The sequence below is a fragment of the Sceloporus occidentalis genome, unplaced genomic scaffold (genome assembly GCF_023333645.1).
Source record: "Sceloporus occidentalis isolate IW3139 unplaced genomic scaffold, rSceOcc1.0.p SCAF_6, whole genome shotgun sequence".
Classification (NCBI taxonomy): Eukaryota; Metazoa; Chordata; class Lepidosauria; order Squamata; family Phrynosomatidae; genus Sceloporus; species Sceloporus occidentalis.
Window position 1 is genome coordinate 69,008,392 of NW_028316986.1, and position 11,383 is coordinate 69,019,774.

The following is an 11,383-nucleotide window of genomic DNA, read 5'->3' on the forward strand; positions in this document are numbered from 1 at the left end:
TATGCCAGTTTGTCTCCAGTCACCATTCCTTAGTTTCCATTTTAGTTATCTGAGCTCCCAAAGTATAAACAATAATATTGTCTAGTAGAGGGATCAACATTTGCCTTAGGATGTTAATATAATGAGGGAATAATCACGTGACTTTAATCTTTCATTTGCTAAGTAACAAATTAGTTCATGCAGTTATTATTATTTATGGTATTTATACCCTGCCCATCAGCCCAAGAGGCTATTGGAGCGGTTTACAATTATTATTTTTAGTTATTAATTTTTAATTAATATGCAGTTACACTCCTTGTGAAGGTTTATCATATCAGAGAGACTTTTCCAGTCTAGGCACATTATCTTTCACAGGCATTGCATAGTCTAGACATCTTGTATAGACGTTTCGTAGTGTAGAAATATCTCTTACAAGGAGCACATCTCAGCCTTATATGGCATGCGGTGCTGGCTTATGTTGACCTTATCCTAGGGTTTTCCCGGCTAGGAAAAGACAATAATGCTTGGTGAGGTAGAAGAAGGCAAAAGGGGAAAAGGAAGACCTCCTTCCAGGTGGAGAGATAGATAGGGGGACTCAGAGGTCTCTCATTCATGGGTTCTGTCTCCACAAGTGGAAGTGGAAGGCAGTTAGCAAAGGAGGCAAGGGACCCTTTGGGCCAGAGGGAAATCTGGACAGGGCTCCTGTGCCTTGAGCAGCTGCAGAGGAAAGGGCATTTCAGTATGAGTTTGTAACCAAGTTGTGTGGCATGTTGTTGAAATGCCCTCTTGTTGTTGTTGTGTGCTTTCAAGATTTTGTTCAGAGGGAGTTTGCCATTGCCACCCTCTGAGGCTGAGACAGTGTGACTAGAAGTCCAAGGAACCACAAAAGAAAAAATGTTGTACATTTAGCACACAAACCCTAAAAGTCAGCGCTCTAAGTCTTTGTCTGTCTCTCTGCTATGGAATTCTGGGAGTTGGAGTTTGTTGTGGGCGGGCCCCACAACAAACTCCAACTCCCAGAATTCCATAGCAGAGAGACAAAGACTTAGAGCGCTGCCAAACCGGGTTATTTCTCCAGTGTGGATGCAGCCTGATGAGTCACCCTAGCCCTTATTGGGCGCCAAGGCCTCCTCTCCACCAGAGGCGCCATCCCTTCCTTCCCTCTCCTCCTCCTTGCTGCCCAAGATGGCTTCCTCGGGAGTGGAGCTGGGCTTCGTGGAAGAGGAAGAAGCTGAGGGGGCGGCCTCCCTCTCCTCCTCCTCCTCCTCTTCATGGCGGCTGAGTCGGGAGCATTTCCCTTGCAAAGTGGGCGGGAGGCCTGCCTGGCTCGGGGAGCGGGGCCTTCCGGGGCCCGGGGAGCTGCGTTGCGGCGCCTGCGGGGCTCCCCTGGCCCTGCTGCTGCAGCTCTACGCCCCCGACGAGGCCAGGCCCCAGGCCTTCCACCGGAGCCTCTTCCTCTTCGGGTGCAGGCAGGGGCCCTGCTACAGAGGCGGCGGCGCTAGGCCTCAGGCCCTGAGAGGTGAGCGATGTGTGTCAGGCAGCTGGCTCTGGCCTTCTCTCCTCCTTCAGATTGTTACATCCTTTGCTTCTCTGCACTTTTATGTCTCCTTCCAGTGTTTCGGAATCAGCTGCCAAGGAAGAACGACACTTACTCCTACGATCCGCCGCCTGAGGAGCCCCCCTTGGAGCCCCCGGGGCCTCCTGGGACTCTGCAGCTGAAAAGCGGGGCTCCTCTGTGCCGGGTCTGCGGCTGTTTGGGGCCGAAAAGGTGCTCCAGATGTCACAAGGCTCATTACTGCAGTAAAGATCATCAGCTTAGAGACTGGAAAGCAGGACACAAAGTCTCATGTTTGCAGCCTGGTAAGTGACCAGAAACATACTTTAATAGAATACAGCCTTGCTTTGGCTTGTCCATTCTTCTGGAGTACAATTCACACACTCCCTTCGTTTGCATGGTAGACCCTGGGATCCATGCCTCTGCAAAAGCCCCAGAAAACAGGACTGGCGCTAAGGGACTGCAAGGCCTAGTCCAAAATATCTGCAAGTCCAGAGCAGTGTTGCCAACAAGCCTGGAAGATAATTCCTGGAAATGTTTGTCCAAAACACGCTGAATCCCCCCAGATCACACGGAATATTCAGTCACAATTCCTGGAAAATTCCCATAATGTTAAAATGGCAGATGTTTTGCAAATAAACGTAAACATAATTGAATAAAAATAATTGTAACTTATTTCAACTCTCAAAATCACCATTGAACCAAACAAAGAATCTTTCAGTCTTTTTAAGATATTTATTTTGACATGAAGGGGGTTCAGGAAGCTTTGTGCCAAATAGAAATGTGTTCGGATGCAACCGCACTGCAGAAATAAATCCAGTTTGACACCCTTTTAATTGCCATGGCTCAGTGCTAGGGAATCCTGGGAATTCTAGTTTTCAAAGACATTTAACCTTCTCTCTCAGCAAACTCTGGTGTGACAACAAACCACAATTCCCAGGATTTCATAGCACTGGGCCATGGCAATTAAAACGTGAGTGAAGATGCAGCTTGAGTTGGGTCCAAGACACACTGCAGAAATAATCCAGTTTGAGACTGCTTTAACTGCCCTGGCTCAGTGCTAGGGAACCCTGGGAAGTGTAGTTTTGTGAGACACTGAGCCTTCTTTATCAAAAAGAGCTCTGGTGCCACAACAAACTACAATTCCCAGGATTCCCTAGCACTGAGCCAGGAGAGTTAAAGTGGTCACAAACTGGATTATTTCTGCAGTGTTTTGGACCTTCGTTATTAAAAATGCTCAAGGTCCAATCCTTACTGCAGAAATAATCCCGTTTGAGACCACTTTAACTGCCCTGGCTCAGTGCTAGGGAACCCTGGGAAGTGTAGTTTTGTGAGAAAGAGCTCTGGTGCCACAATGAACTACAGTTCCCATGCATCTGAGGAAATATGCTTAAGTCTAGGAAAGCTCATGCTGCCAACTTTTTTTTCAGTGAGACTCAAAGGTGCTACAAGATCCATTATTATTATTATCATTATTAAATCCAAATGCAGCTGAAGAAGTGGACTTAAACTGGCAACACTGATATCCTGTAGACTCATTCTCTGGGGCTGTGATCTGGAAGCGTGGAGGCAATTCCCTTGTCAAACCAGGGAATCCTGGGAATTGTAGTTTGTTGTGACATGTTGAGACTCTGCTTTTACTGGCAGCCAGGGCTCCATGCATGAAATTCTGGGCTTGGTGGTTTGTTGTGCCCAGAATCCCATCATCGCAGGGAGCCTTGCAGTTAGAAGCAGTGCCAAACTGGATTATTTCTGCAGTATGGATGGCAATGGAAAAGGGAACAAAAAGAGAGCCACAAAACAAAATTCTGGGAAGACAGGGCAGCAGGGGTGCCAACTGACCAGGTGCTCTGCCCATGCTCAGAGGCATATTTAATCACTAACACACACACACTCAGGGACATCACATTCACATCACACAACCCAAATGGTCCTCACAGTACAACAACGACCCTGAGAGGTAGGCTTGGGGCACTCTGCCCAAGCTCAGGAATTCAGAAATTCAGATGTCAGTCTCAGGCACACACAGAAGTCCACAACATCAAGCCATGATACCATGATCAAGTATTGCCTTTGTGTGCCTTAAAACTTATTTCTTACTTGGAAATCCAAGGCAATTGGGATTAAGCCAGCCAAGATCCCTCACTCCCTGCCTCTCTCTCTCCAGCACTGCAGCCACTTTGCTTTCCCCTGGAGCCTGAGAATGCCTGGGGGGGGGGCAATCACTGTCCTCTCTCTGATTGGCTGAACTGTTAGTGTGAATGTGATTCCTCCAAACAGTTGGGGTTGGTTGGGCTTGCTCCGTCCTGGCTCTCAGAGGGAGTCATGAGAGAGAGAGAGAGAGAGAGAGAGATTTTTCTCCAGCCCTCTTGGCTGAAAACTTACACTCCAAAGGGTTGGTTGCTCTGCAGCAGGCTGGAGCTGAAATGGGCTAAAGTCGCCGAAAAGGCACTGAAATGGAGTCAGGCGCGAAAATCACACGAAAAGCTCTGAAAAGTCCCCGTTTTCGCGTGAAAGTCGTGAAATTGGCAACACTGGTCCAGAGGTTCCCGTCCTTGTCTTAGGGATGCACTGCCCACCTGTGCTAAATTTGTGGCTGATGAGGTAACAGAAGTCCACCCTGGAAGGGGATGTCACTGCAGGAGTCCCATAATCATCAAGGCATTCATGGGTAGGAAAATGCAGTTGGATTCCTGTTTTGGTCATTTGAATTCTTCATGGTCTGCGTGATTCAAAAGCAGTGAGGGGATCGGCTTTGGCGATTGTACCACTGACGGAGTTTGAGTATTCCTTCCTTCTCTTGCCTTTTCAGTCTCTCTCTTTTCCAGTCCCTTTTCTTAGCTGTTTGCATTATCATGGAGGGGAAAGAGGCATAAGTGAAGATTGGCTCAGGAAGCTGGGTATGTTTAGCCTGGAGGAGATAAGCTTTAAGAGGTGACATGACAGCCATGTTTAAATATTTTAAAGGATGTCATATTGAGGATGGACCCGCTTGTTTTCTGCTGCTCTGGTGACTAGGACATGGAGCAATGGACTGAAACTACCAGACAGAGAAAGAGAGAGATTCCACCTAAACATTAGGAAGACTTTCCTGACCGAACAGTTTCACAGTGGAAGATGCTGCCTCCTAGTGTGGTGGAGTCTCCTCCTTTGAAGGTTTTTAAACAGAGGGTGGTTGGCTATCCATTGGGAGTGTTTTGATTGTGTATTTCTGCAAGTCAAGGGGTTGGTGGATGGCCCTTATAGTCTTTTCCTACTCTGTGATTCCACAGAATAGCTGTAGATCCTGCTGGTGCTTTCAACTTAAGTTGACTTACTGGGGCTAATACTATGGTTATTCAACATTTAGATAAATCCCACTGGTTCAATTAGATTTAGTTGGATTTAGGCCAGAGACCTCCAGCTGCTGAGCTGCCACACACAGGTACAGGGGCATATGGAAGGATCAGTGAACCAAAGCTAGAGTGAGCTTTTGTCTTCTGTAACTTCAGAACCAAATTACAATTCTACTGCTGACGTAAGCTTCAATTTTAAAGTACTGGGAGGTAGCTGTTGCTACATTTGATGTATGAAACTGATCCATTTTGATAATAGGTGGTTTTCTATGCATGCAACATTTTGAAATTATATTTATGATGACCTGTCTGTTGTTTTATAATCTCTTCCATTGATTGAGTGGCTCACTCTGCACTGTGGCTTCTCTTTATTTTCTCTATATTCCATTCTATGCTTGTGATCTCTTAGTTTTAACTTTCCCCGTTAACACTGCCATGACAGCATTTGAAAATAATTTTAATATATAATACAAAATATGACCGTAATAAAAATGAGTCAATGCATTTTGGTTTCTTGTTTTTAGACCAGACCAGTAGTGTGATTCCAGATCATAATTTTCTTTTTCCTGAATATGAAATTGTAAGAGAGCCAGAAGAAATGGGCACTTCCCACATTAATGAAGCAGATCGGGAAGATGTGGAAAAAAATGAAGACTTGGCATCTGCGAACAATCTGTGTAAGTAGCACGAGAGATTTCATGTTGTAAGAAAGATACCTAAAATAAACCTACATCTGTTTCAGAAAGAAACGTAAAACACAGTCACTTGCAATTTGCAGTTGAAAGTAACTGAATGGAGTTTTGTTCCTGATAAATTTCCCAGTATTGACACATAACTGCGCAACGTTTACTGTTGGCTGTAAATTATTTTTTAAATTAAGATTGATCAGCATTTGATTAAAGTTAATTTGGAACATCAGAGTCCTCATCTTTTCACTTGGTTCTAGCTTTTTATTTGATGCTTTTGAAGATGTAACAGTGCAATCTGACACATCTCAACTTGGAAGTAAATTCCATCGAGTTCAGGGGGCCTCTCTTTATCATTAGTGATAAAGGGGGAGGGTGAGCAACTGTGGAAGATGGGGGATGCTTTATATTTCTGCTCCTGCCAAAAGAAAAATGTATCCCTTCCCCACAAGAATGCCCTCAAGAAGAGTAGAAGGAATGTGTTTGGACCTTCCTAGAAGATATTTGGGGGCATTTTGAGACAAATATAGTTTTGGGGAAAATTTTGCAAAATTCAAGTTGATCTGGGGTTGTCTAGGCGGCTTCCAAACAATGTAGAAGTGCTCATATTTCCTGGAGATCTTTTTTGGACATTTCAGAGAGAGAAAAAAACACGACTCTGGGCCCCACATAAAAGAACCCTAGACAACACTTTGCCTACCCCTGAAGTATAAGAATTCTGCCCTAGTCTGTTGAAGGAGTTGTCATTGTATGTAAGTGAGCATCTTGTGTACATCAGGTTTGAACCCTGTGCTTGCATAAATGCAACTTGTTAGTACCTGCATAATTCTACACAGGAAGAGCCCAGGAGCAGGGCCCATGTGGCCCATGAGGGGTGAATGGATTGCAGCTCCCATCATCCCTCACCACTGGCTCTGCTGGCTAGGACTGATAGCCAGGACAGTCTAGCATCTCCTGGAAAGTCATGTTTTCCACCCATGCTCTGGACCATCCAAGGAGCTCAAATCATGCAAACCCCTCCCCACAGTGCTGGAATGCATTTCCCAGCATTCTTCCCCAGTGGCTATGTTGGCAGGAATTGCAGTCCAATAGTGTGTGAAAATCCACATTCTGCCCACCTCTGTATTATCATTTCATGTTGTTTTTAATATTAAATATTTAAATAAATTATTTCACCATCTTACTGCTTATCTCCCACATTTCTATTGTACTGTTTTCACGCTCATTTCCTTTATTTTTAAATTTTCATCATAAGCTTCTATGTGGAGGCTTGTCTCAAAAGGCAAGGTAGAGATATTTTAAAATAAATACTGTGACCACTGCTCATATTTCTATTTCTAAAAGTTCAGTTGGATTATTTTTAATGCCTCCTGTGCAAAGTTTACAACAGCTGTGTACAAACACACTACAATTCCCAGTGTTCACCACCATTTATTATGCTTTCTGGAGCTCACGAGAGCTGCAGTCCAACAATGTCACAGCGGGTGCTGCGTATTGTCCAATCCTGGTCTACAAAATGTCCTTAACATAATGCTTGACACTTAGGTATGTTATATAAAAGATATACAGTGGTGCCCCGGGTTACGAAATTAATTCGTTCCGGGGCGCCGTTCGTAACCCGAAAAGCCTTCGTAAGCCGGATCGCCATAGGCGCTAATGGGGAAAAGCCGCGTTTCGTGCGAAAAAGCCGAAAAAAGCACCAAAAATTTTTTTCGTAACCCGAATAAACATTCGGAACCCGGAACAATTATTTCCTATGGGATTTTTCCGTATCCCGGAAATTTCGTAACCTGGGTATTTCGTATCCCGGGGTACCACTGTATTTCATAGAAAGAATCTGCCTATTTTAAAATGGAAATGGTTAAGATTAATAGCCATTTAAAAGGCATATTTGAGGACTGACAGTTGAACACAGTATTCTACGTTATTTGTTCAAGCATGTATAGCTGAAAATTTAAGGACAGTGATTAAAACCCGACAGACTGAGAGAAAAATATCAGCAATACAGTATTACTGATTTAAACTAGGTGAACTACAGCCAGACTTATTTCCAACAGAGTTATCATCCAGGAATGAGTAGACTCACTAACTACAGTGAGTGGTAGTTATAAGCCCTCTCTTATATGATAGAAATTCAGTTTCACTGGGTTTAGTGTAGTTGGGAGTAAAGCTGGATTTGGACTGATACAATTTTATTTTGTGTTTTTTCCCCCAGGTGAAAATTCCGAATCCTTAGATGAGAAGTTCTTGGAGGCGATGGCAAAGCATGAAACCCAAGATGACAAGATATTTCAAAAATTTAAAGAAAGAATATCTTTGGAACCAGAACAGGTTTTAAATTTGCACTTTTCACAGTCCTTTCTTCTTTGTTCATATTGTTACTGTATCAGACTACAACATTAGTGCCCAATATTTGCTTTTTAGGATGACAGTGATGAGAATGATATAGTCCAGAAGCCTATCACTATGGACTAGTTCTCTAGCCTTTGGGCCTTCCTAGCATTAAAGTATTAGAGTGTGGAATAGAGAGAGATCTTGGTAGAAGTAGATGGAAGGGCTTAAGGTCAAATTGGAAAAGGTTTTATTGAAATTGAAAGAAATTAAGTACAGGAAGCCCCCACTTATCTAACAGGTTAGGGACCAGAGGACTGTCAGAATGTGGAATCAGTTGAAAAATAGAATCCAGTTTTTTAAGCTTGGAAATGCATTTTTGCAGTGGAAAAACATAAACATACTATATATCACTTTTGAAAGCATGCAAAAGCTAAATTACATGTTATAGATTACAAAAGCAAAGTAAACAACAAAAGTTTACCTATAATGTTTTTCTTTCAGTGTACTACTGCATTCTCTCTCTGTGTGTGTTATACTGTATATTAAGCACAAACACTGTAGGAGATGCAATCTCAGAAGCAGCATGCACTGAACACAGATTGAAGATGGTACACAATCACAGAGGGGGGGAAAGACAACAAACAGTGCTTGGTTGGTTGCAAGCAAGCCTCCAAACTCAGCTTGGCACCTTCTTTCCCTTCAGCTCACTTTGCAAGCAGTGCATGTGTATGCCAGGAGTCCAAAGCAAGCCTCTGTAGGAAGAAGATCTAATGATGTCCTGCTGTTTCCATGCTTGCAAATTATACAGGTTTTTTTCTTAGTTGCTTTCAAGTCGATCTTGACGCATGGCAACCTTATAAATGTCTCCAAACGCCCCTATTCTCTACCTCACTGCTCAGGTCTATTAATGCAAGGAAGGGTATTCTCTTTTGAGCCTTAGCTTCATTCACCAGTGGTCCCAAAAGAGCCTTCTAAGCAGAAAGAACTGACAAAATAATGGAACTTGTCCGTAATTTGCAAGTGTCAAAAGAGCAAGTCATCAGAAAGAGTTGTCAGAAGACAGGGGAAGCCTGTACAACTAATTTTTGCTGGCTTAAGTCTCTTCATATATGTTAATCTCCAACACCACAATCTCTTTTGAATTTCAGATTATCAGATACTGCAGGGATGGGGAAGGCCCCCTCTGGATTTCAGGGGAAAATATTCCCCAGGAGACAGATATCCCACAGTGTTTGTGTGGTAGTAAACGAGTATTTGAATTTCAGGTATGGAAATATGGTTACATTCTGTACAACAGTATGTATAATGAGCAGGAAAACTGAGTTTTAGCAATAATTGTGGTAGAGTATATTCATAAGTAACACCAAGTGTGCCTCTTTAGGTTTGCTACAATGGTTGGCTAGGCTCAGAGAAGCTGCAGTCCAGCAATTTGGATTTCCTACTTTAAAGATGTAAAAAAAAAATCACCCTGTCCTGTGCATTCTTACTCTAAATGAGATCCTACTCAGTTGCATGAGAGTTTGTATTTATCTCATAATCAATACTACAATGTGTAGTGGCACCTTCAAGACACACCCCCCCCCCCCCCCCGCAGATCACATAGTAACCGCTAGACTTTTTCTGTTAGGAAAACAGTCTCCACCCTCCCTCTACCTTGGACTCTTGTCGCAAGGAAGAATATACAAAATACATTCTTGTACAGGTAATTGCTGCTAGTTCACCAAAACTTGTAGGACAGTATTTGAATTTATAATAAATCATTTATACTATATTCTATAGTATAACATGGATTTAAACTGACCTGGCAGTTTTGCTTTACCAACTCACCTAAAAAGTGTCTTGTTTGTGCCTTAGGTTATGCCACAACTGTTGAATCACCTTAAAGTTGACAGCCTTGAAGAAAGCATTGATTGGGGTATACTGGCTATCTATACCTGTGCTGAGAATTGTAGCCTGGGCAACCGTTACATTGAAGAGTTCGTCTGGAAACAGGACATATCTGGCTCTGTTTAAGTTCTATGAAATCTAAATATTGGAATGCTTATCACCATTACCATAAAAAGGCCTTACATGCTTAGGACAAATAAGCCTACAATGTGGAGCTTCTGCATCAAACAACACGGACAAAGGAATATTTTCCTGTGAATAAAAAGATCAAGCTGAACAACTTTTTATGTGCCAATAAAAGTATTGTTTAAATAAAAGTCCTGTTAAAACTAAGCAAATCATACTGGGGCAAAAGTTTTGTGGCTGCCCCCAGTTTTTTAACAATGGGCTTATTTGCACACATTAAGTTTTCTAAGTGGCCTGCTTTGTGGGGAAGCCATTTCTTTGTTGGCAGCGGAAACTAGTTTAAAAAAAGGAGGAAAGCTTTGCTGAAGCCAGGCATGCAAGGAGAGGAGGAAGGGTGTGTGTGTTTACTTTTTCCTCTGAATCACCATGGAATGGCTAAGTTACATCATGAAGTGGCTCCTTAGCCACATTTGTAATCAAGTAGTAGCTCCTTGACAGGGAAGACAGCCAGTATAGAATAGTGGTTTGAGTGTTGGACTACAACTCGAGACCAGGGTTTGATTCTCACTCAGCCATGAAACCTATTGGGTGACCTAGGGCAACTCATAGGCTCTCAGCCTCAGACAATGGCAAATCCCCTCTGAATAAATCTTACCAAGAAAATCCCATGATAGGTTCACCTTAGGGTCACCATAAATTGGAAATGATTTGAAGGCACACAAGATCTATGCTGGTATGGGGGATGGGATGTTGAAGCCCTGTAGCACCAGGAAAGCACAAGCTAGGTAAAGGAGTACGGGAACTGTCTTTCAGCATCTTGAAAGTGACAACTGCCTATTTCCTAGAATCAGCACCATAGAGTTGGAAGAGATCGAAAGGGCCATCCAGTCCAACCCTGTCATGCAGGAAATCTCAATCAAAGCATCTCAGAGACAGCCATCCAGCCTCTGCTTAAAGACCTCCAAAAGAAAGGGACTCCATCACACTCCGAGGGAGTTTGTTCCACTGTCGAACAGCCCTTACTGTCAGGATGTTCCTCCTAATGTTGAGGTGGAATCTCTTTTCCTGCAGCTTGCATCCATTGTTCCGGGTCCTAGCCTCTGGAGCAGCAGAAAACAAGCTTGCTCCCTCCTCAATATGACATCCCTTCAAATATTCAAAAAGGGCTATCAAATCACCTCTTAACCTTCTTTTCGCCAGGCTAAACATCCCCAGCTCCCTAAGTCGTTCCTCATAGAACATGGTTTCCAGACCCTTCACCTTTGGACACGCTCCAGTTTCTCAATGTCCTTTTTGAATTGTGGTGCCCAGAACTGGACACAATATTCCAAGTGGGGCCTGACCAAAGGAAAATATGGTGGCACTATTACTTCTCTTGATCTAGACAATATACTTTTATTGATGCAGCCTAAAATTGCATTGGCCTTTTTAGCTGCTGCATCACACTGTTGCCTCATGTTCAACTTGTGGTCTATTTGGAC

The 11,383-nt window shown here is 43.3% G+C and overlaps 1 protein-coding gene across 2 annotated transcripts; it reads left to right on the plus strand.

The window, feature by feature from the left end:
* Positions 1 to 1,144: 1,144 nt before the first annotated feature.
* On the plus strand, positions 1,145 to 10,114 carry PDCD2 (programmed cell death 2). 2 transcript variants are annotated; one of them, XM_089529965.1, is made up of 6 exons: positions 1,150 to 1,498; positions 1,594 to 1,839; positions 5,394 to 5,546; positions 7,771 to 7,886; positions 9,038 to 9,154; positions 9,744 to 10,114. In XM_089529965.1, exons 1-6 carry the CDS (start codon positions 1,165 to 1,167, stop codon positions 9,900 to 9,902), a joined length of 1,125 nt encoding a protein of 374 aa, XP_089386091.1. In that variant the 5' UTR covers positions 1,150 to 1,164; the 3' UTR covers positions 9,903 to 10,114. The 2 variants fall into 2 exon arrangements, with proteins under 2 accessions (XP_089386092.1, XP_089386091.1); XM_089529966.1 differs by lacking the exon at positions 9,038 to 9,154 and having other exon boundaries at positions 1,145 to 1,498.
* Positions 10,115 to 11,383: the final 1,269 nt, after the last annotated feature.